The 23,665-nt window shown below is 53.7% G+C and overlaps 1 protein-coding gene and 1 non-coding gene across 20 annotated transcripts in view; both read left to right on the plus strand.

Moving 5' to 3' along the window:
* The window catches only part of NFASC (neurofascin), a 141,810-nt gene that overhangs the window by 62,331 nt on the left and 55,814 nt on the right, over window positions 1–23,665 (plus strand). For 7 of the 19 annotated variants that reach the window (XM_045583028.1, XM_045583031.1, XM_045583030.1 and 4 more), the window contains exons 3-9: window positions 3,294–3,478; window positions 11,954–11,971; window positions 12,674–12,779; window positions 14,140–14,336; window positions 14,861–14,983; window positions 17,705–17,875; window positions 21,757–21,807. In XM_045583028.1, coding sequence (XP_045438984.1) covers window positions 3,388–3,478; window positions 11,954–11,971; window positions 12,674–12,779; window positions 14,140–14,336; window positions 14,861–14,983; window positions 17,705–17,875; window positions 21,757–21,807 — 757 coding nt within the window. In that variant the 5' untranslated portion in view covers window positions 3,294–3,387. The remainder of the gene's footprint in view (window positions 1–3,293; window positions 3,479–11,953; window positions 11,972–12,673; window positions 12,780–14,139; window positions 14,337–14,860; window positions 14,984–17,704; window positions 17,876–21,756; window positions 21,808–23,665) is intronic. The other 12 variants (XM_045583029.1, XM_045583037.1, XM_045583038.1 and 9 more) reach the window with 3 other exon arrangements.
* Window positions 11,123–11,230, plus strand: LOC118721806. Its single transcript, XR_004988829.1, has one exon. It is a non-coding gene; the product is annotated as a small nucleolar RNA SNORD23 (small nucleolar RNA).

Raw genomic sequence — 23,665 nt, forward strand, 5'->3', positions numbered from 1 at the left:
GAGACCTGCTGTGATGCTCTTAGCCAGAGGGTCCCACCCTGGATACCTTCTACTTTCCTTGTTCTTCTCCAGCTGAGTGGCTCCCCAGCCAGAGCGCATGCCTGGGTAGGGAGGGTTTTCCTCCACTGGATGCTGCAAGGGCCCACAGTTTGTGCTCTCCTGTACCACCTGGTGGTTTTCTGGGGGAATATGAGGTTTATAAAACACGCATGTACGAGTGGTTTATTTCATTTGTCAGTCATGTGTCCATTTTTCCTTCATCCATCCACCACATATTTTTTTTGAGTGCCCGCTATGGTTTAGGCCAGTGGTCGGCAAACTGTGGCTCACGAGTCACATGCAGCTCTTTAGCCCCTTGAGTGTGACTCTTCCACAAAATACCACATGCAGGCGCACGTACAGTGAGACTGAAACTCCGTGGCCCATGCGCAGAAGTCGGTTTTCGGCTCTCAAAAGAAATGTCAATCGTTGTCCTGTTGATGTTTGCCTCTGGTGACTAATGAGTTTGCTGACCACTTGTTTAGGCACAACACGATGTGAGCATCTAGGAATAACCAAGACCAGGCACCTCCCTTATAGAGCCTTTTTATGGGGGATACAGAGTGGCTTCTAGAAAGAATTCTAAGTGACAAATGCTTTGATGGGGTGTGGGGGCGTCAGTGGTGTTCAGGGGTGCAGACAAGGGGCACATAAGTCATACCTGGCACATCCTATTGAGAGAGGGTGGGTTCGAAGAGCAGTCTAGACAGACGTTAACCTGTGCAGCCGTCAGCCAGCAATACAGCCCTGCCGAGACCTGGTAGAAGGCCCGTAGACGCAGGGGAGGAGGTGAGAGAGGAGAGTGCCATGGGGGCTGCCATTCGGGGCCTCTGAGCCACACCAGGGACTCCGGCTCTCACTTTCAGGCAGCCGTGAGCCGGTGAGTGTGACTAGGGGAGTGGCGTAGGGTTTATATTTGCCCTTGAGTGATGCCCACTCTGGGCATGGGTGGAGAATGAGTCAGAGGGGCAAGAGTAGAAGCGGGGAGACCACTGACGTCTTTCTACAGTGACTGGCATGAAACGATGGTGACCAGCACTGAGGGGGAAGCAATGGGAAGGGGGGAGAGGGAGGGAGCCCGGAAATATACCTGAGGTTGGGGCTGGTGCTGGCCCAGCTTCCAGGAGAGAAACTGCTGAAACCCAAGTCAGAATCCTTTAGCTCCCCACCCCACCTCCACCGCCATCCCCACCCCCGTTCTGGCACAGCGGGGCACCTCAGCCTCCGGGTCTTCAGAAATGTGACCTTGTCTCCGGGAGAAGCCCTGGAGCCCTGCACTCTCAGAGGGGGTAGGTGGGAGATGGTGGGCACACAGAGCAGGCTTCAAGTTGCTGCCCCCTAGGAAGACAGATGTGTGTCCATGTTGAGAGGTGGCTATTGGTCCACGAAAGCCGGAAGCATTCTGCGGAACCTGCTCCCATCCGGTTTGGCCCAACCTCATGGTGGAATAGCAAACTGGACCCATTTTTTAAGACTCCTGTTCCAAAACCTCGGTAATCTTAAAGCTCTGCATCTGAGGGTCCGCTGTAGGCCACTCTTGATCTTGTCCCTCAGGAGGAAGGAGAAGGTTTGTCTCTTAAGGACCCACTCCAGGCTTTTCGGGCTGCCACGTTCACCCCCTGCGCCTCCGACTCTGAAATGATGTCTTGTTTGAGGATATTAACCTTGGGCTAGTGTAAAGTTGCTCCTTTACCAGCCCCCTGGGACCCTCTTTTCCTGGGCCATCATCTCAGCACTGCCAGTACCTCTTAAGGGACACGTCAGGGGCTGCCACCCCTCAGCCGCCCACAATATCTGCAGAAAGCATGCACTTTTTAAAAAGTCCTTTGGGCACCCTGGCCAGTGTGACTCAGTGGTTAGGGTGTCAGATCATGCACTGAAGGGTCTCAGGTTTGATTCTTGGTCAAGGGCACATACCCGGCTTGCAGGTTCCATCGCCAGCCTTGGTCAGGGCATGTGCAGGAGACAACCAACCGATGTGTCTCTCTCACATTGATATTTCTCTCTCTTCCCCCATCCTTCCCTTCTTGCCACTCTCTCTGAAAAATCAATGAGAGAAAAAATGTCCTTGGGTGAAAATGAACAATAAAAAAAATCCTTTAAGCAACCAAGTTTCGCTATTTAACTCCTGACCCCCAGGGCTGTCACCTTCACCTTGTCCCCCTCCCTGGATCACAGGACATCAGCCCCTACCCCAAACACTCAAACACAGACCCACTCAGCCTGGGTGGTTCCAAGGAGCTGTGAGATTGGTGCGTTTATTGCTTGACAGGTTTATGGCATCTTCTAGGTACTGGGCCCATGGAATTCTGCTGCCAGGTCTGTTGAGTGAGGCAGGTTTGCTAGGGTGGGGCTTGTGCAGCACCAAACTGGGGGTCATCCAGGAGGCCTGGGTTTTTCTTGCAACTCCTTTACCCACCAGCTATGTGACCCTGACCACGCGAGGGCCCGAGTTTCCGTGTACAGAACACAGAGAGGGTGGACCCTCCAGGCTGGGGAGGGCAGGGCACTCCGGCTCTGGGTTCCACCGGTGGTACTGGAGCTGAGGAGTTCTTGCAAGGTGAACCCATGCTAGGAAATAGAGGACCTTGACATCTGTGCGAGGACGCTGGGTCCTTGTTTTCAGGACCGTTTCATCCAGAGTTGCCCTGCCTTCTAGAACAGTGGTTCTCAACTCCAGGTGGTTTTGTCCCCCAGGAGACACTTGACACTGTCTAGAGACATTTTTGATTGGTGGCAGAAGTGGGCTCTGCTGGCATCTCTTGGGTAGAGACCAGGATGCTGCTATACATTGTACAGTACCTAAGACTGTTCCCACACAGAGAATTATTGGGTCCCAAATGTCAATAGTGCAAGGTTAAGAAGCCCTATTTTATTTATTTATTTATTTTTAATATATTTTATTGATTTTCTTACAGAGAGGAAGGGAGAGGGAGAGGATGAGGGACAGGGAAAGAAGTAGAGAGTGAGAAACATTGATGAGAGAGAAACATCGATCAGCTGCCTCCTGAACACTCTCTACTGGGGATGTGCCTGCACCCAAGGTACATGCCCTTGACCTGAATCGAACCTGGGACCCTTCAGTCCACAGGCCGACCCTCCATCCACTGAGCCAAACCGGTTAGGGCAAGAAGCCCTATTTTAGAACAGTGGTCTGTGACCAAGGGGACCTTTGCGTCCTTCTGGCCCTGTAGGATTGCTAGAACAAACCATGAGTTTAAGAAATAACTCACTCGTTGAATTTCTTTCCACAGCTGAGCTCTGTCTGGGAGGCTGAGTCAGAGCAGCTGGAAGCAGCAAGACCCCGCCAGCCGGCCGGGGAACGGGGAGCGGGGCTCAGCGCTGAGGATGGCCGGGCCGCAGCCACCACCCTGGGTCCACGCTGCTGTCCTCCTCTGCCTCCTCGGCCTTGGCGGGGCCATCGAGATTCCTATGGATCGTGAGTTCTCCTTCCTCATTTAATCTTCCGACTTGGGGTAGAGGGAAGTTAAGACACACTTCTGAAGAAGGTTGAGGGGTTAGGGGGAATTGGATTCCAGATGCAGAGCTGGGTTTCCCAAAAATGGAAGCAGGCGGCTGGTGCTTTGGAGAGTGAGACTGTCAGTCTGCAGGGGTCTCCCCTGCCTCCACTGCCTGGGACCTGCTGAGCAGGACTAGAAGTGGCAGAGTTTGGACATCTGAGTGTCCTCTGTGGTCTTCACTTGCCCATCAAAGGGACCAAGTGAGTGGGTGATTCTTTGCCTCTTTCCTGAGCTGGATCCTCCGGGCCCTCTTAGCTGCACTGCCCAGGAGGTCGGGTGGCTGGGAGCGGGTTGGGAAGGGATTATTTTGCAGACAGCTGTGGCTGCATGAGACACTGAAATAGAGCCCATTAGAATGCCCCTGTGGGAGAACCAGGCACTGGTTCCAGAGCTGAAAAGTAAAATCCATGCCGTTCTGTTTCCTATGGGCGGGGCATCACGTGGCCCTCAAAATCACAAGGTCAGGGGCATGGCCTGCCGAACACACCGTGTCGCCACCAGCCGAATCTGCGGTGCGTTCTTGATGACCAACTGACAGGCAGCCATGCTCCTCGGCCCTGCATTTTGAGGTGCACCCACCGCCTTTGCCACAGCCCTGACACTCCTATCAGGATGTCTTGCATCCCATGCTGAGACATGGGCACACCACCTCTGTGCCCCGTCCCCTGATTCTAGGAACGAATGGAGCCCACTTGATGCCAGAGTTGACTTGGGCTCTCTCCAGGTGACAGATGTCTGGGGAGGGGTGGGAGAGTTACACTTCTCCAAGAAATCTCCACGGAGCTCTCCGCAGCCAGGCCCTGGGGCCTGGAGGTAGCAGAGCTTCGAGAAAAGTTGCAGGTGTCTCAGCCCCTCCCACCCAGTTCACCAACAGGAGCTGCCCTCGAGGAGTGGGCACTTGGGATGAGAGAAGGCCAGAGAAACTATAGGGTAGGCCCGGAAGTAAGATGGACAAGGCCCCTGCTGTCCTCCCGGTAGCCCAACGTATGTGTGTGTGATTAGGGGTAAGGGGTAGGCAATATACACATACACACACACACACACACACACACACTCAGGGATGGGGACAGGGGAGTTGTGAGAGGAACTATTCCATGGAGACCATCTGTACAGCTGGCTCAAGGAGATTCTCATTAACAGGCCCGGCAGACAATCTAATAAGGAGCACGCTAGGCCCTCCCTCCCCCTGGTGATGAGGGGCTGCTGAGGAAATTGGTTATCAAGGAAGTGGTGAAGGCTCATTTCTCTTCCACCGCTTCTCCTCCCTCCCTCACCTGCCACTTTGATCCCCGGGGCTGGTAGGTGAGCAGTTCCTGCAAGGTGAACCCATAAATAGATGGCCTTGACATCTGGGCTAGACTCTGGTTTTCTGGAGCTCTGCCAAGCCACAGGCAGGTGACCGAGCTGTCAGTCTCTTCCAGTATCACCGACGGAGCCCAGAGCTGGAGTGCCCTGCCGTCCCCAGCCTGGAGGGTACATCCTCTCTGCGTTCTGTTCATGGAAACTCGGGCCCTCGCGTGGTCAGGGTCACACAGCAGATGGGTAATGGAGAAGAGTTCAGATCTCTTAACAACCCCCGATTTGGCACTGCACATGCCCCACACTGACCTCTAGCAAACCTGCCTCCTTTCAGTTCTTAGAACTTTCCAGAGTAGCAGTGCCCAGCAGAGAGCTGAGTACCTTCCGGCATCGGGTCCTATGATTCTCACAGCTAATCCATGAAGTATGTGTTGTCCTTAGTTGACAGGTGAGAAATCTGAGATAGGGAGAAATAGAGCTGTTTCTCCAGCTCATTAGTGGCAGGGCCAGCATGTAGTTACAGCGCCCTTCTGAACCAGATGAGTCCATCGCGACACATTCCAGCACACCAGGCTGTCTCAGGAAACTCGCTGCCTCACGCACCTCCCTGGTGACTGTGGGCACAGTTGCCATAGTGAATTCTCCAGAAAGAGTCTACAAAAGCTGAACACAGGACAAGAGAAAGGCAAGCCCTTCAGTTGCCCTGGGGAGAGCTTTTCACCCCTCCTGCTTCCCAGATGATTTGGATTCATCCTTCCTTCTCGCCCAGTGGAAGAGGCTGGGGAAAGATCAGTTATTCCTTTTCCCACCCAGTTTTATTGAGGTATTATCTATACTAATAAAAGGGTAATATGCTAATTAAACTGGACAAAGCAGCAGCTGCGGATGGCGGCTGCTGCTGCCAGGCCAGGCCGAGGCTCAGGCAGCCACAGCGGCCAGCAGTGGCAGCAGCAGCAGCGTGATAGGGGTGTCACCTTCCCCTGATCCACCTGGTCGCCTCCCTCAGAGGGAGGCCAGAGGTAGCAGCAGTGAGGGGGTGATAAGGGTGGTGCCTTCCCCTGATCAGCCACTCACCTCTCATAGAGGGAGGCCAGACTGTGGCTAAGCTGTCAGTAGGACATTCCTTGAGGGCTCCCAGACTGTGAGAGGGGGCAGGCCAGGCTGAGGGAACCCCCCCACCACCAGTGCACGAATTTTTGTGCACCGGGCCTCTAGTTGATATATAACATCTGTAAGTTTCAGAAGTACAACTTGATGATTTGCTACATGTGTAAATGACTAAATGATGGCCACAGTAGGGTTAGTTAACACATCCATCTCCTCATGTGATTACCATTGTGTGTGTGTGGCAATGTCTTATAAGGTCTACTCTCTTAACAACTTTCAAGTATAACATAGTACAGGCAACCTCATTATTGTGCTTTACAGATGCTGCCTTCCTTACAGATCGAAGGTGTGTGGCAACCCCCCATTGAACAAGTCTACTGGCACCATTCTTTCAACAGCATTTATTCACTTTGGGCCTCTGAGTTCCATTGTGGTCATTCTTGCAATATTTCAAACTCTTCCATTATTGTTATACTAGAGGCCTGATGCACAAAGATTCATGCAAGGAAGGGCCTTCCTTTCCCTGGCTGCAGCACCACCTTCCCTCCTGCCCAGAGCCACCTTTCTGCCTTTGCTCTGGCCCTTTCCACCTTCCCACACTGCCCAGAGTCCTGGAGCTGCTGGGCAGTATGGAATGCCTGCGTCATCACCACCCTGCCCCAGGCTGCTCGGTACCTGCTTATGCAAATTAACCCACCACTTTGTTGGGTTAATTTGTATACTCCTGATTTGCTGGTGGGTGTCCTGAAGGTGCAGTCAATTTGCATCTTTCTCTTTTATTAGTGTAAATTTGTTATAGTGATCTGTGATTAGTGACCTTTAGTGTTACTATTGAAGCTATCTTGGGGCACCACCAATCATGCCCATATACAATGGCAAACTTAATTGATAAATGTTGCATGTGTTCTGACTGCTCCACTGCTTCCCTGAGAAACAACATGTTTCAATTAGGCCAATCAGTAACCTTACTATGGCCTCAATGTATTCAACTGAAAGGAAGAGTCGCATGTCTCTCACTTCAAACCAAAATCTAGAAGTGATTAGGCTCAGTGAGGAAGGCACATCCAAAGTCAAGACAGGCCGAAAGCGGGGCCTCTTATGCTGTAGAGCCAAGTTGTGGATGCAAAGGAAAGATTCTTGAAGGAAATGAAACATTCTTATCCAGGGAAAAGACAAAGGATAAGAACTCAAAACCAGCCCATCACTGATGTGGAGCATGTTGTGGTGGCCTGGCTGGAAGATCAAACCAGCCACATGTCCTTAAGTCAGTGGTTGGCAAACTCATTAGTCCACAGAGCCAAATATCAACAGTACAACGATTGAAATTTCTTTTGAGAGCCAAATTTTAAAAACTTAAACTTCTTCTAATATCACTTCTTCAAAATAGACCCGCCCAGGCCATGGTATTTTGTGGAAGAGCCACACTCAAGAGGCCAAAGAGCCGCATATGGCTCGTGAGCCGCAGTTTGCCGATCATTGCCTTAAGTCAAAGCCTAATCCAGAGCAAGGCTTTGACTCTGTCTAATTGTATGAAGGCTGTGAGAGGTGAGGAAGCTGCAGACAAAACATTTGAAGCTAGCACAGTTAGGTTCATATGTTTTAAGGAAAGGCTGTCTTCAAAACATAGAAGTGCAAGGTGAAGCGGCAGGTGCAGATGTAGAAGCCACAGCCAGTTATCCAGGAGACCTAGTCAAGATAACAAACAAAGATAATTGCACTAAACAACAGATCTTCCGTGTAGGTTAAACAGCTTGCTATTGGAAGACGTTGTTACCAGGACTTTTATAACTAGATGGGAGAAGTCAATGCCTGGCTTAAAAGCTTCCAAGGACAAGCTGGCTCTCTTGTTAGGGGCTAATGCAGCTGGTGACTCTAAGATGAGCACTCTAAGATGCTCATTTGCTATTCCAAAACTCCTAGGGCCATTAAGAATCACACCAAATCTACCCTGCCTGTGCTCCATAAATGGAGCAACAAAAACTTGGTGACAGCACATCTCTTAATAGCATGGTATATAAAATATTTTAAGCCCACTTTTGCACCCTACTGCTCAGAAAAACAATATTCCTTTCAAAATATTACTGCTCATTGACAATGAACCCAAGAGCCCTGCTAGAGATGTACAAGGAGATTAATGTTATTTTCATGACTGCTAATACATCATCTTTTCTGCATCCCATGGATTAAGGAATACTTTTCACTTTCAACTCTTACTATTTAAGGAATACATTTTGTAAGGCTATAGATTCCATAGATAGTGATTCTCTGGCGGATCTGGGCAAAGTAAATGGATTCAACATTCTAGAAGTTATTAAGGACATTCATGAGTCGTGGGAAGAGGTCAGAATATCAACATGACCAGGTGTTTGAAAGAAGTTGATTCCACCCCTCCTGGATGACTTTGAGGGGTTCAAGGCTTCAGTAGAGGATTTAACTGTGGATGGGTTGGAAACAACAAATAAGTAGAATTAGAAGTGAAACCTGAAAGTGTGACTGAGTTACTGCAATCTCATCATCAAACTCTAAAGGATGAGGAATTGCTTCTCATGGATGAGTAAGGAGAGGGATTTTTCTGAGATAGAATCTATTCTTGGTGAAGATGCTAAGAAGATTGTTGAAATGACAACAAAGGATTTAGAATGTCACATAAACTTGCTGCTAAAGCAGAAGCAAGGTTTGAGAGGACTAACTCCAGTTTTGAAAGCAGTTCTGTGCATAAAATGCTATCAAACAGCATCGCATGCTACGAGAAATTGTTAGTGAAAAGAAGAATCCATCTATCCGACAGACTTTATTGTCATCTTATTTTAAGCAATTCCCACAGTCGCCCAACCTACAGCAAACACCACTTTGATCAGCCATCAATGTCAAGGCAAGAAGACCCTTAAGGCTCCGGTGATGGTTTGCATTTTTTCAGCAACACATTCTTTTTTAATTAAGCTAAGTACATTGTTTTTAGACATAATGCTATTATACACTTAGACTCTAGAATAGTGTAATCATTTTTTATATGCACTAGGAAATAAAAAACTCCCTGTGATTCACTTTATTGCAATATTGGCTTTGTCGTGGTGGTCTGAAAGGAACCCCCTCCAAGGTATGCCTACCTATATTGTTCATTAGAGTTGCTATGCTGTAAATTAGATTCCTAGAATTTATCTGTCTTAAAGCTGGAAGTGTGTACCTTCTGACCAATATCACTCTCCCCCTAGACGTTGGCAGCCACCATTCTATCCCGTTCCTTGAGTTTGACTTTTTTAGATTCCACATGTAAGTGAGAACTCACAGGATGTGTCTTTCTCTGTCTGGCTTCTTTCACTTAGCATAATGCCCTCCAGGCCCATCCATGTTGTGGCTTGCCAGGACATGGGGACAGCCTAAGAATAGGCACTTCACCTTCCCTGTGAGTTGGGGGTAGGGGGAGTAAGGGGGCTCAGGCCAGAGGCTGCCCCACCGGGTGTGCCCTTCTGCGCCCTTGCCCCTTCGGGGGCATTTTCTGTGCAGGAGGATAGGGCATTGCTTCTGCTTCTGCTCCGGGGAGTTGGGTGCAGCAGGCTTCCAGGAACAATGCCCTGGGCTGCGACCCAGCCCCTCATTGAAGTGCCTGGCCTCCAGTCACCACCACTCTGCCAGCGGAGTCACATGCACTCCCTCCCCTGCCCAACCTCAAGGACAGTATGACCTTTGAAGAAAGCAAAGAGTCACCTCACAGCCAAAGAGGGCTTGCCAAAAAGTGAATCTGCTGGCAGCTTCCCTGTCTCCCTCCCACATCAGGGGACTCAGCGTTTTTCTGCCAGGAACCCACAGAGGAGGGCAGTGGTGGGGTACTCCTCACCATCATCCCAAACGGTGTTGCAGGAGGGCTCAACACTCACATTCACATTCATTCACACTCACTCCATCCTCCGAGGGATAAGCCCAGAGGTCACAGATCAGAGTCAGGGGAAGAAAAGGGGTGCATGAATTCTGGGCCGCATCTGCCTCACCTCCTGCAGATTCACTTGGAAGATTTTCCTCCATCTTGGGAGCCAAAAGAACAAATGTATTCTCCACTCTGCATTCGTCATCCGACAAGTTCTGTAGGAGAGAAGGGCAGGTGGTTTGACACCGGATGGAGAATGTGGCGGCAGGGGACGGGGAGAGGGGGAGAGGGGATTAGAGGGAGCACAGGACTAGGCAGGCGGTCCCTACTGTTTTCTCCCTGTGGCAGCTTGTCTTTCGGGTCAGTTGTGTCCCTGTAATAAAGTCCTTGGTGGCACAGTATGGCCGCAGATGTCATTACCTCTTGAGGCAAGTGGCTTCTCAAGGAGGCCCTGGCCTGATTTCGGTGTGGGGCCGGGGCACAGTAGAGCTGTCTGGTGTCCGGATCCCGGCAGCTCTAACTGCCCCGTGCATCTCTTCTCCCTCAAGGTCTTCCTCTGACTTACCTCTGTCCAGAATGTCAAGGAGAACGGAGGCCAAGGCCAAGGCCAAGGCAACAGAAGGGCTGGTTCTCACCCCTGTCCTGTAACAGACTTCCGGGGGGATCTTGACAAAGGACTTCCCTCCCCTGGATTCGACTCCCTGGAGAACATCTAGGGATCTCTCCACTGAACCAGCATTTGAGTTGATAAAAGAGAGGCAGGAAGCCCACCCGGGCAAAGCAGAGCCTTTGTGAGCTCCCCGTCCTGGGTAAGGCCAGAGCCTTCAGCTGGGAGAGAGGACCTGGGAGACACCAACTGTCTCTTGAGATGATAAAGAGGGCCTGGGTTGAGGTCAAAGGGCTGGGTCAAGTGTCAGCCCTGCTTCTCCTGAAAGTGGCCCCTTCTCCCAACCTCCCACACCCCCGTGAGAGGACACACCGTCCAAAACCAGCCCCACTGCTGTCAGTCCTTCCAGAAACCCCCCTGCGGGTGAAGCTGCTCAGGGGGAGCTCCGCGGAGCACACGTTTACAATCCATAAGACTTCTGCTCCCCCCTACCCTTCACCCCCAGGCGTTTCATTTCTTATTATTTCCTACTCAGGAGGCCAGATGGAATTCTTCTTCTGTGCCCGAGCAGGCCACACACACCCAGGCCACTTGAAAGAATTACTCTGACCCTTTTCGTGGGTCTTTCACGGGCATCTCAGGGATGGCCACCAGCCCTTTTGTCTCTTTTGTAAAAAGCAGGGAGGGTGCCCAGTGATGACATCATCCTTGCTCCCCGTGCCCCCCGGGGCTGTGGGCGACACTATGGCTACCCCCAGGCTGGGCCAGTGGGCTGACGCCTGGGGGCTGAGGGCACGGGAAAAAAAAAAAAAAAAAAAAAAAAAAAAAGCAGGGAGGGATGTGCTGGGCCTCACTTCACCCACAGTGGTTCAGAAGCAGGATTTCCATAGGGCAGGGGGCTTCTGCCGGGAGCAGGGCACTCACCATTCATCTGTCTCCAGAGTAGTCCAGAGGCCGGCAAAGGAGGACACGATGAGGGAAGAAGGTGCTTTCTTGTGTGGGAGAGAGCAAGGGGCAGTGGGGGAGTGGGTCCATGGGCCTCGCTGGGCCCTTGGGGCTCTGTCCTGTAGCAGTGGTTCCACCCCTTCCCTGGCACGTGGCCTGACCCTGGCACGGCTGGCTGAGGAGCATCTCGAGGTGGCGGGTGGCATTTTCAGAGCCCAGCCTCCCTGGAGCAGGGCTGCCACTTTCAACATTTGGCCTCACCTGGTGGCACCTTCATTTGTCAGAAGCGGGTCTTTCTGCTCCGCTGCGTGGTTTGGTCTCGGGGGAGGCAACGCCTTCCCCACGAAGCAACTGCCTGGTGCCCGCACTCCAGCGTGGCTCCTCCACTGAGCTCTGCAGCTGGCAGGAGAGAACCCGGGCACAGTGCCCTCCTTCCCTCCCCCCCTCTCCTCCCCATCCTCCCGTCTCCCTCCTCCCTGCGTGCTGGGCCCTGCAGACCCCTGGCGACTGGTCTTGTGTGATAACTGATGTCTTCTTCTCTCCCCTCACAATGCTAACCCACCGGACTAACAGCCAGCATTCAGAACGAGCGTAAGTCCCGGGCGCCCCTCTGCACCTGTGCCTCTGGGGGTAGGATGGCAGAAAGGTGGGCAGGTGGAGGCCAAGTGAGGGCACACCGGGATCCTTGGCCTCTCCGCCCTGCCTGCTGCAGCTTCCTGACGCCAGCGCTCTGTATGAGGCCCCTTTCCACCCGGGAAGGGGGGAGGCCCAGCCTATGAAAGGCAGGCGGGTGAGAAGGGCCGTGCTTCCCGGTCCTCGGGCGGCTGGCACGGGAGCCCCGGGAGAAGGCAGCTCAGGACCGGGAGGGAGGAGATGCTGTCTGGCCTGCAGACAAGTCCCTGGGTAGTTTTCTGGGGACTAAAGCCTCTTTCAGCTCCATCCTCGCCACAGGTCGGCCATCTGTTGACCCTCCAGGGCTCAGAACCACCAGAGCCCCTAAGATCTGAAAATCGAGCTGCTTTTTGTTCCTATATTCATTCAACAAACGTTGACATTGTCCTAAGCATTGGACAGAAGAGTGGGTCACACAGAAGCCTGGCCTTCAGTTTCTCACGGGGATACGGGGACGTCATAAAAGGATTCCTCTTAATGGGTGTCCGACCCGCATCCCTTCCCCGCGCTCTCTGGATGGGCCCTGCCCACCCTGCTGGCTTGCTTTGCTGTGTGGTTTCCGACACTCTCACTTCCAGCCGTTCTCTGAACACTGACTGCCTGCCCTCTGCCCTGTTGCAGTGTCCCAGCCCCCGACCATCACCAAGCAGTCCGTGAAGGACCACATCGTGGATCCCCGCGATAACATCCTGATTGAGTGCGAGGCCAAGGGGAACCCAGCCCCCAGGTGAGCGCAGCGGCTGGAGAACCCCGCTGGGCGAGGGAGAACCCCCGCTGGGCGAGGGAAGGGGCTCCAGGAGGCCATTTCAGCTCCCCCGTGCCCCAGGCCTGATGACAGCTGGCCTCCGAGAAATTGCATTTACCATTCAGCCCACACTAGGCAGAAAGTATAGTTTGCAAAATTAGGAAATGTGGCTGATGAAGAAACTTGGGACCAGAAACTACGAGGCTTAAGGTCACACCGGTGCCAGGACCAGATACACTTTCTGGCTTCCAGCATAACACTGCCTGTGCTGCCATGCTCAGCTCAGAGCAGCCCCTCTCCCTAGCTCACTGAGTTAGTGCTGAGCTCGTCCCTGCCCGTGTGTGTGTGTGTGTGTGTGTGTGTGTGTGTGTGTGTGCACGTTAGCATCGATGGCAAGCACTGGCGACAAAGCAGCTTCCACAGGCTGGAGCTTCCAGGAGCCTCATGCCAGATTCAGGCCCAGACATGACCGGACCCCGTGTGTGTGGTTGGGGGTGGGGGGAGAAAGGAGGTGGGTGGCAACTTTCCCTGCCTTGCCTCCCCCCCACCCCCCACCCCCAAGTTCGCATGAGCCCGTGGGCCTGGAAGAGCAGAGCCTCCTGGCCCCCGGTGGGAGAAGCAGGGTTCACCCCGACGGGTCAGGCAGGGTTGGGGTGACCTTGCTTCTGGGGTCTGGGCTGCCCCATGTTCCTTTGTGGGGACAACGAAGAACGCTGAGCGGCCACGGCTGCTCCTGCTTCTTTAAGGTTATAACCTGGGCAGCTAAGACACGCGTTCTGGGCCATCAAGTGCGGCCTCGGCCTTACATCCCACCCTCTGAGCAGAGCACACAGCCACCTCACTTCCTTTAGAGGCCGTTATGAAATGAGGAGACAGGCGGAGCCGGCCAGCTCCCCGGAGTGTCCTGGGGGAATGGGGACTTGGGTTTGCATTCCTAGCTGGAGGGTGGGAAGCCCAAGGGCTGGGGGGGGGGGGGGGGGGAGGCTCTGACTCTGGATTTTAAAAAATAAAAATTGCTGCCCAGTCCTCCAAAGACAGTCCCCAGGGGCTGCTCGGTATGCACCGTGTGGAAGCGTGACTCCCAGCCTTGGCCGGTGCGAGTGCTGTAGGTGTCAGTGTTGTACGGGACCTGCTCCCCAGATTCACCTGCGGGGGAGGGGCAGGCGCTGCATGCAGGAGGCCCAGGTGGTTCTGCCATGTGTCCGTCCAGCTGGGCAGGTTGGTATGAAGGTTTTGTGACTGAGTCAGGGACTGGGGTCCTGAGATTGTCGCCTGGAGCCCGGAACCCACCCTGCTACCGTTGGTGGCTCCCGCCTTACTCCCATCCCCCCGTGGTCCGCAGCTTCCACTGGACTCGGAACAGCAGGTTCTTCAATGTCGCCAAGGACCCGCGGGTGTCGATGAGGAGGCGGTCCGGGACCCTGGTGATCGACTTCCGCAGCGGAGGGCGGCCGGAGGAGTACGAGGGCGAGTACCAGTGCTTCGCCCGCAACAAATTCGGCACAGCCCTGTCCAACAGGATCCGCCTGCAGGTGTCCAGTGAGTAGCAGGGCGAGGGGGAGGGGAGAGGGACAGAGTGGAGATGCCCTGCTCTTGGGCATCTTGGGGGTGGGGTGGGGGCAGGGACCATCATTCTAGAAGGACCACCCCTGCCTTTGTGTGAGGAACAACAACTCGGACACAGCCTGGCACGGGGCAGGCTTGTTGCTTTGGGCCCTGCAGGTCCTGCTTGCTTTTCTGCCTCTGAGCCAAGCACACCACCCCAATTCAAAACGATTCCTTCGAAAGGAAGCTTCAAAACCAGAATCTTGAACAATTTCACCGGCCACTCTGGGCTCAGGAGGGGAAGGAGAGGAGCCTGTGAAGACAGGCACCCATTCAGACAAAGGCCTCTCACCTCTCTCCTCTCTCCTCTGCCCTGCTTGGACCAGGAGCCTGGCCCTCTCTCCTGCCTCGCTTGTCCTCCTGCTCCCTCTTCCCCTCCTCACATGCCGGCCCCTAGCCCCCCTCCTTGCCTGGCCCCAGCATCACCCGCATTTCACCCTCCTCTGTGTTCCTCCCAGAGTCTCCGCTGTGGCCCAAGGAAAATCTGGACCCCGTGGTGGTTCAGGAAGGCGCCCCGTTGACGCTCCAGTGCAACCCGCCGCCCGGACTCCCATCCCCAGTCATCTTCTGGATGAGCAGCTGTAAGTCTTGGGGGTTGGTGTTTTATGTCCATTTTAATCTTAGGGAGGAGGGTGGGCGTGTTAAATGGAGTTGGGGGGGCTTGCCTTGTGAGAAGCAGCTGTAAGGTGGCCAGGTGGTAAGAACTGGCTCTGTGGAGAGGCTGATGGGGCTCATTTCCTAAGCCCTGCTGCTGTTCGCTGTGTGATCTTGAGCAAGTTGCTTAACATCTCTGGGCCTCGGTTTCCTTTCTTGAAAATGGGGCTGATAACTGTACTTATCTAATAGAATTATTATAAGGATAGGTAAGTTAATGCACCCAAAGTACTAATAACAGGGCCAGACACAGTAAGTACTCGGTAATATTTGTGAGCAAAAGTAAAAAGAATAAGAAAGAAAATACCCTCGGGTATTTTTTTTCAATTGATTCTCTCTTTGTTTTTTTCTAGAGAGAGAGAGAGAGAAAGGAGGGGAGGGAGGGAAGGGGGAGAGAAAGAGAAAAACATCGATGTGAGAGAGACACATAGATTGGTTGTCTCACCCTGACTGGGGCCAAGGATCAAGCCTACAACTGAGGTATATGCTCTTGACTGGGAATTGAACCCATGACCCTTCGGTCCAACACCCTAACCACTGAGCAAACTGGCCCAGGGCAGAAACTATTTTTTAATATGCCAGTTGAAGGTGGGTTGGTACCGAGCCTCTTTCAACTCTTGGTTGGTCTGGACTCGCGCTTCCTGTTAGGACAGAAGTGGAGCATGCGAGAAGGAAACCTGTGGTGGAGGGTGATGGGAGGTAGGATCTCTGGAGCAGGGGACAGTGCACCATCATGCAGAGCCTGTCCGAGCTCTGTTTTGGACTGAGGCTCATGTAATCACTCTGGACCTCAGTATCTTCTTCTGTTTTCGAACTAAAAGTGGGGGGAGGCATTACGAGGGCGCATAGAGGACTGCTATCTGTCTTCCTAGCTGCTTTCCCTCCTTCCATCCCTCCCTCCCCTTCTCTCCCCCTTCCTTCGCCTTCCATTCCTTCTTCTCTGTGTATGCATCCGTCAGTCTAAATACCCGAGGGTATTTTCTTTCTTATTCTTTTTACTTTTGCTCACAAATATCACAAATAAACGCCTTCCTGCGTGTCGTCCCTGCTCTCCATTCCTGAATTCTTACCAAAGAGGCCGCCTTGGCAATGAACCAGCAGGTGAGTTGTTTTGCAGAAGGCGAGTGGCTTTGTGCCCAATCGTTGTCCATCTCTTCCCTCGCCACCGAGCACATTGTGGGGAAGGCTGCCTGGCCACGGACTGGGCGTTGGTCTGTGAGCTATCAGGCCAGAGCCTCCTCTCTCCGCCCCTGCGTCAAGCTCTCACTCTGCCTCACAGCACTCGAGCCTCTGAGCAGACCTCATGGCCTTCTTTTTCTTTGAATTCCCACTGACATGTCCCCACCCACGTTTACCTGGATTACAGTAATGGCCCATCCCTGGTTTTCCTGGTCTTTCTGAAAACGTACATGTGACAACCATTCATTCATAGGCTCAAAACCCTTCATCGCTCCTCCATCACCTCGGACACAGTCTGAACTCCTTTCCCTGGCACACAGCTCCCTCCTGATCCGATCCCTTCTGTCTCTCCAGCCCTCCTCCAGCCCCTCAACCCCTCCCCTCCCCCACTCTTCTTCTCAGGGGCTCTCTGCTTTAACACACACCGTCCCTGTCTTAGCTCCTTCCTCTGATGCCTTATAAATGTTACCTGGCCTTCAAGCCACAGCTCAAGCCCCTAGAATGGACCGGCTGCTCCTTCTCTCAGCTCATTCCCTGCTTGTCCGGACTGCCCACTCACCACACTGCATTGCAGGCAGTTATTTATCCCCTGTCTCTCCTACCACACTGCAGGCTCTTTGGCTTTCTTACTCATCTCTCTTTCCCCAGTGCCTCGCACAGTGCCCGCACATAGTAGGCCTACAGGAAACCTTTGATAATTGAAGAGCTGACTTTAGCATCATTAGCCTGGTGCTTTAAGAAATGGTGGCTTAGGGAGCACTCGTGGGGATAGGAAGGAGTTTGCTATGAGTAGTCAGCTCTAGAAGTAGACTTTTACAACCCAGATAGCTGAGAGGCCTGGCTGTTTGCATTTACATCAGATGCAGAGCTTGAAAAATACATGGACGCTGTAGTCAGCATTCTCTGCCACTCTTATGTACCATTCATTCTAAAATGCACACATTTTCATGTTTTCCCATCTCCCAAACGGAGAAGCGTCCTAAAATCGACGGCGTGCATTGGTATGCATCTTGCGATTATACTGTATTTGGTAGTGCTGTTTGCTTTCTTGGGGACGGGGCGGGGGGGACAGGGTATAAAAAAATAAAACAAGTGAATTTGACTCCTGATTTGGGAGCATCTGAAGGTTCATGTTCCCTCCCTCTGGCCTCTGGGCCAGTCTGATCGTTTGTGGCATGAACGGGAGACAGAAAAGGATGGTCATAGAGCATGGACGTGGTGGGCAGGTAGATCTGAGTCTCCGTCCTCCTCTCCCTCACTGCTTATGCCACAGAACAGTTACGTCGTCTGCTTTCTTATCTGTGACATGGGAATGAGCCCGGCTCAGAGTTGAGAGTGAGGTTAGGTCGAATAATGTGGAGCACCTGGCCCCGGCGGGCTCTCCTTAGGTGCCCACTGGCCAGACACATCACGATTATTGCTACTGTTACCATTTCTGCTCACCTCCCCGCGCCTCTACTTTCTCATAGCCATGGAGCCCATCACCCAAGACAAGCGGGTCTCCCAGGGCCATAACGGGGACCTGTATTTCTCTAACGTGATGGTGCAGGACATGCAGACGGACTACAGCTGCAACGCCCGCTTCCACTTCACGCACACCATCCAGCAGAAGAACCCATTCACCCTCAAGGTCCTCACCAGTAAGTGCGGGCCCTGCCGGGGCGGGGGTGCTGGGTGCCTGGGTCTGGGGGAGACACGTTGCCAAGGGTGACCTAGAAACCTTTCCAGCTCACTGTGCCTGAGCCACTTCAGCTTCTCTCAGACACCTGATTGGGAGCCTCGAGCTCAACTTGGTGCTGCCCTAAGTCAGTGCTTCCCATATGGATGGGAATCAGAATGCCTGGGGCCTTGGCATGGGCCCCGGGCCCAGCCCTCTGGCGCCTCTCTGTGCTTCGTCAGCTCCCGGGGGATTTGGAGCCGCCAGGATTTGAGGAGCATTGTTTTAGGAGCTCATCCACACCCCTCTCATGTTCTCAGCTGGATTACTTCTTTTATGTTTTGCCATCGTTTGCTAATCTTTATTTCTAGCATAAGCCACAGCACGGAACACCCACCTGAGGGGGTGCACCTCCATGGGTTGCGTTTGGTTCTGGGACATGTGTATGTTGGACCATGTGGAATCGCTGTGTTTATGGTTAGCCTTGTTTGTTCTCATTTTTATTCCTGATTCTGTCCGACGGGCATCAAAGTGGATGGGCATTTCCTGACCCACTGTAGCGTTTTGCTGACCCTGCAGGGAGGAGAGAGAAGCTGACCAGCTCCGGGCACACTGCTTGCCGGGACTCACTGGCTTGGAGCTTGGGCTGCAAGTCCTCAGCCTGCTTGGGACGCTGAGCGAGGCTGTGTGGGTTGTCCCCGTGGAGTTGTAACATGCCTTCCATGGAGGGCCCCGCCCCAGAGACCTCAGTCTGCCTGACTGGGCTGTTAATGATGTCCCCAACACTGGGGACAGAGGCGAAGGCGAGGGAAGCCAGGTGCAGCTTTCTCAGGTCGGAGAAAAGAGGCTGAACCCTGGCTTCCCATAACCCACAGGTGCAGGTGGCTGGCGATGCCTCCTGGAGGGATGTGGGAGGCGGGGAGAGGCCTGGGTGAGCTCACTCCTCACTCGGGACAAGTGGGGCGACCCCCTAGCATCCCCCTTTCCTTTGCCCAAGAAGGAGACCCGCGGAGCCAAGAGTCAACTCGGCCTCGAGGTGGAGCCACAAGAAGCAGCTTCCCCCGATTCCTCCCCCTTTTCTTTTTTTCTTTCTCTTCGTTTCCTCCCCTTTTCTTTTTCACTTCCTTCCTCTCTGTTTCCCTTTCCTCTTTTACTTTCTTCTTTCCCCTTCTCTCATCTGCTCTCGCTCTTTGACCCGGTTTTACCTGCCTCTAATCCCCTCCCCCCACCTCGTGCCTCTGCAGGTCCCCACACTCTGTTCTGAGCAACAGGACAGCCAGAAACCCAGGGACAAGCCCCAGCTGTTCCTGGCAGGGTCCCCCAGCTTCAGGCTGCTGCCGCCCCTCCCTGGCGCTCCTATTCCAGACAAGAAATGGGTTGTCTGAGGTGTCTCCTCAGGGCACGCCAGCGGGGACCGCCTGCCCGCTGGCCGAGCCAGGAGGACAGCGTGGTCTGCCCGGGACCTCGGCGGCCTATGGGGCCAGGACGCGGCTGGCCGGGTTAGGGTGTTAGGTGGGAGGAAGGGAAGGGAGGGCAGGAGTGGATGCCTGCAGTGCCATCCCCGGGTCCCTGTCTCCCTGCCCGGGACAGGCTGGACGTCAGCCTGCTGTTGGAGGGCTGGGTCAGGTGACCGCCCCTGGCCCTGGCAGAGGCCGCCGCTGTCACACCAGGCAGAGGCGGGGATGGAGGTAGCGAAGAGCCTTCCTCTGTGGCATTGGTTAGAGATTTCAGCCACATTGACCAGTTGGTCTTTCCGGAAGCATCCTTTTCTCTGAGAAAAGGGATGTCTGTGTCTGCTCCATTAATGGGTCTCCTGTGCCACTGAAAACTCTCCAAAAAAGTGCTGCTGGCTTCCTAGAGTCTCAGAGGGCAGCTTTGGCCGGGAGCAAGCTCCGGCACCCTCGCAGCACACATGTGCCCTCTCCCCTCCCCTGCCTGGCAGGGACGCAGGCTTTTTCCTGTGCCGTCAGGGCCAGGCCGGTGGGAGGCCGAGGTGGCCCTCCAGGGCTCTGTCACAGCTCGCCCACCAGGAGGAATGACCCTCTCCACAGTGGATTTTGTATTTCCTGCAGTAAAGGAAGGGGCACCTCACACACAGCACCGCGATCTGGGATCAGTTTTAACTTTGTTTGGGGTGCAGTCCCACGCAGAGCGGGTCCCGTCCACCCCATACCACTGGACAACGAGGGAAGAAGTCTCCCCGAGGAGACGCAGGAGCACTCACCGCCTCCCTCTGACATCTGTGTCTAAGTGACACTCTGGGCAGTCAGAGGCCTCCCTGAACGTCTCAGTGTGTTCCCAGGTCCACAAAGGCAGGCGCGGCCTGAGCGTGGGTCTCCCCTCTGGCTGGGAGCACAGAACAAGGGCCTGTCCCCTGCGTATTCCTGTCCCCTCACCCAGGAGGCCAGCCACAGCCAGGCCTACCCTCTGCCACTCCGCCTCTTCTTTCCCTGCAGGTCAAGTCCACCTGTAGCTCCAGGGAAACCCACGCTGGCATGCAAACACAGGCCAGGCCTTTTACACAAGCCCTGCCTTAAGGGCTAGTGCGAAGTCCTGAGCATCTTCCTGCTGGATGCAGCCCCAGAGAGGGCCAGTCTCCGGGCAGCTGTGACAGGGTGGAGCTGTCCTCCAATAGGCCAAGTCCTGGCAGGCACCTCTCCTCCCTCAGGCCTGGGCGGAGGGTTGCGGGGGGAGAGAAGAGGGAAGAGCAGTTCTGGCTTCTCAGGACTGTCTGCCTGGCTGCCAGTCAGCCGCTCTACCCCCGGCCTGAGCTTCCGACAGAACCTGAACCCCGAGGCTGGAAGGGATGGCACTACAACAGTGAAAAGCGACTTAATGATGGTGGCATGACCATGCGCCCTACTTCCAAGTGCTTTCTCACGAGGGCTCAGGCCCAAGGGTTTGCTCGCCTGATGTTGGAGCAAGGCCTCTAGTCCTGCTCCTTAAGGAATGGCTTCGCTGCTGAGTCTCGGCTTAGTCAGCAGGCCTCTCCCCGTCCACAGTGTAGAACTCAAAGCACTCATGTACCCCCCTCTCTCTTTCGCCCCCTCTTCCTCTTTCCCCCCTCCTTCCAAATTCCCTTTCTGATCCTAAAGTCTGAGCCCCAGCCTAGCTCTGCCTGCTCCCCGGACCACTCCTCGCCTCCTCAGAAGGAGGCCTGTCTACCCACAGGCACATCTCGGAGACCAGGGTGGCACCCGCTAGTCAGGCTGGGGTGTGTGTTGCTGGTCAGCACGCATTGTCGGCTGCTGCCAGGGGTCCCTCTCTCCCTCTCTGCTGACGAATGTTTCTCTGGACCGTTTTCTCCGCTCCTTTACTCCCACCCCTTGCATCCTGGCTTCTGCTCAGACAGGACCCGGCCCAACACCCCTTTCTCTTTAGCCCCCAAGAGCTGGCTTGACCCGGAGGCCCGGCAAATGGGGATTTTGATGGGACTTGCTTGTTCAAAGACAGCCATGGGGTATCATTAACGCTTCTCTCATTTGTTTGAAAATATAGTAGGACCAGGCAGTGAAGGGCCACGCCTAATTTTTTTAATTTAAAAAATAAACTTTTTTTTTTTTTGCCTTCTTTTGCAGGAGTTAACCTTTTCTTTCTTTTTTGGGCTGTCGTGTGCTGCTTGTTCTTTTCTGCCTTCTTTTGCAGGAGTTAACCTTTTCTTTCTTTTTTGGGCTGTCGTGTGCTGCTTGTTCTTCACCCAAGTGTATTTCCTTCCCAAGCTCGCCGCGTCTTTCCTTTTTGCCAAAGGCCACGGGTGCGCTCCCGGTTGTTTTGTGGCTTCGCATTTCTGTTTGTTCTCCCCCGTGTACGCCTCTGTGACCTCCCTGTGGCCCCTGTTCGCTCACCCTCTTTTGTTTATTGCAGACCACCCCTATAATGACTCGTCCTTAAGAAACCACCCTGACATGTACAGTGGTGAGTCGCAGTGGTAACCTCGGGAGTAACCTTGCCTGTCCTAACCCCAGTTTGCCTAACTCGACTGATACCACGTCATTCACGCGTGCCGAGTGGCAGGTCTGACAGCCGGCCAGGCCGGGGGGCCAAGGTGCCACCTGCCGAATGCCGCGTGCAAGGAAGACAGCGGCCAGTTGGGGAGTTTGAGGTGGCTGGTGTGGTTTGCAGGCCTCCAGTCGGTAAATTCTGCACATGTTGGTCAAACCAAGGGAGGACTTCAAAAGAGCTTCTGGGAGGGTTCCGTAGACACTTAGGCATCAGTGGTAGGTGGGGGGCGGGTAACTGAAGGTGAGGAAGAACAGTAAGTCTGGGCCTAGTGTGGTTTAAAGAGCACAGAAAGCCTTTAGTGTGTGTTTTGTTAACTCTTAAGTGTCTGGGTGTGGATTGCCTGCCTTGCAGTCTAGCCGTAGCTAGTGGGGATGCCATATCACAGGCCCCTGGCCTCTAAAACTCACCTGGGAAATAGTGAGAGTCCAGCTCTGACTCCTGTTTCAAGGTGACTGTGGATGACGTTGTGCTGTCCCTGGCCCTCCTCTCTCCTCGGGGAGTGCACTCAAATGCAATGCCCACCCATCCACACGTTTGCAAGTCATGGAACAGTTTCCAGGAGTCACAGCTAACTCGTCACACAACGGGTTGCTCAAGCTGATTAACGGAGTAATTGGCTCCTTCCACACCTGGGTTACTCCCCCCGTGGCTCAAGATGCCCCATTTCCCCGAGCAGCCAGAAGAATCGTCATATTCTGGCTCTGACAAGACAGCTGGCCGCCATCTTCAGCCTCGCCTCCGAAGCTGGGACTGCAGGTCCCCAGGGGGGCTTTGTGGGCTCCAGGAGACAGGAAGTGTCTGTATTGTGATGTGCTAATGTAAACAGTGAGTGGGGGATGGGAAGAGGGGTGAGAGGAAAGGCTCTGACTTGGCACTAAGCAGCTAGAGCCACACTGAGATCCTGCCAAGGAGACTTACCGCCTGAGGAAGCAGGGGATCTTTGCTGGATTCTGGGTGTTATTTGTTTTCTAAACGATGGGGCCACCGCCATGGTGTCCAGAGCCCCAGTGCACTGGTGTGGAATGTGCCTTTTTCTAAATTGGATTTCGGGTAATCTATTATAGGAATATTCTTAAAGCTGGAGAACATCAGAGCCAGACGGTCCCTTAGAGACCGTCTGGTCCCAGCTCCTCACTTTATGGAAGATAAACAATTCAGGGCATAAGCATATGGAGTTGTTTTGTCAATGGAGTTGTTTTATCAATGGCGTAGGCTTGGGTGATTCTAGCCGCTTAAACCAGTTTAGTATTACAAGTGAATGAGTGGGAGTTGTAAGAACCAAGGGCCATGAAAACAAGCAAAACTCACAAGTCCTTGCATTGTTACCGGAGAGGGACCAAGCCCAGAGCAGGTCTGCCTGAGGCCGGCCTGTGGTGTGTGGGTTCTTGCAGGAAAGATTTCACAACACGGGTCCAGGTGATTTTTTTTTCTTCTTCTTCTTCTTTTTAGGGATTGTTTATTGATTTTTAGAGGGAAAGGGAAAGAGAGAGAAACTTGATGTGAGAGTACAACATCACTGGGCTGGCTCCTGCACGCTCCCTACCAGGGATTGAGCCCAAGAATGTGCCCTTGACTGGGAATCGAACCTACGAGGGATGACTCACAACCAACTAAACCACACCAGCCAGGGCAGAGTCCGGGTGATTTTGAGCTGGGGACAGTGGAATAGGAAGGGTTGAGATAGAAGAAGCAACAGAAGAAATTCTAGGCCAGGCTGCTCTGTCTCTCTAGAAATGTTATAGGAAAGAAGTGTGCCTAGGCGAGCCTGTGG

This window comes from Pipistrellus kuhlii, unplaced genomic scaffold, assembly GCF_014108245.1.
Source record: "Pipistrellus kuhlii isolate mPipKuh1 unplaced genomic scaffold, mPipKuh1.p scaffold_m20_p_18, whole genome shotgun sequence".
In the NCBI taxonomy this organism is placed as follows: Eukaryota; Metazoa; Chordata; class Mammalia; order Chiroptera; family Vespertilionidae; genus Pipistrellus; species Pipistrellus kuhlii.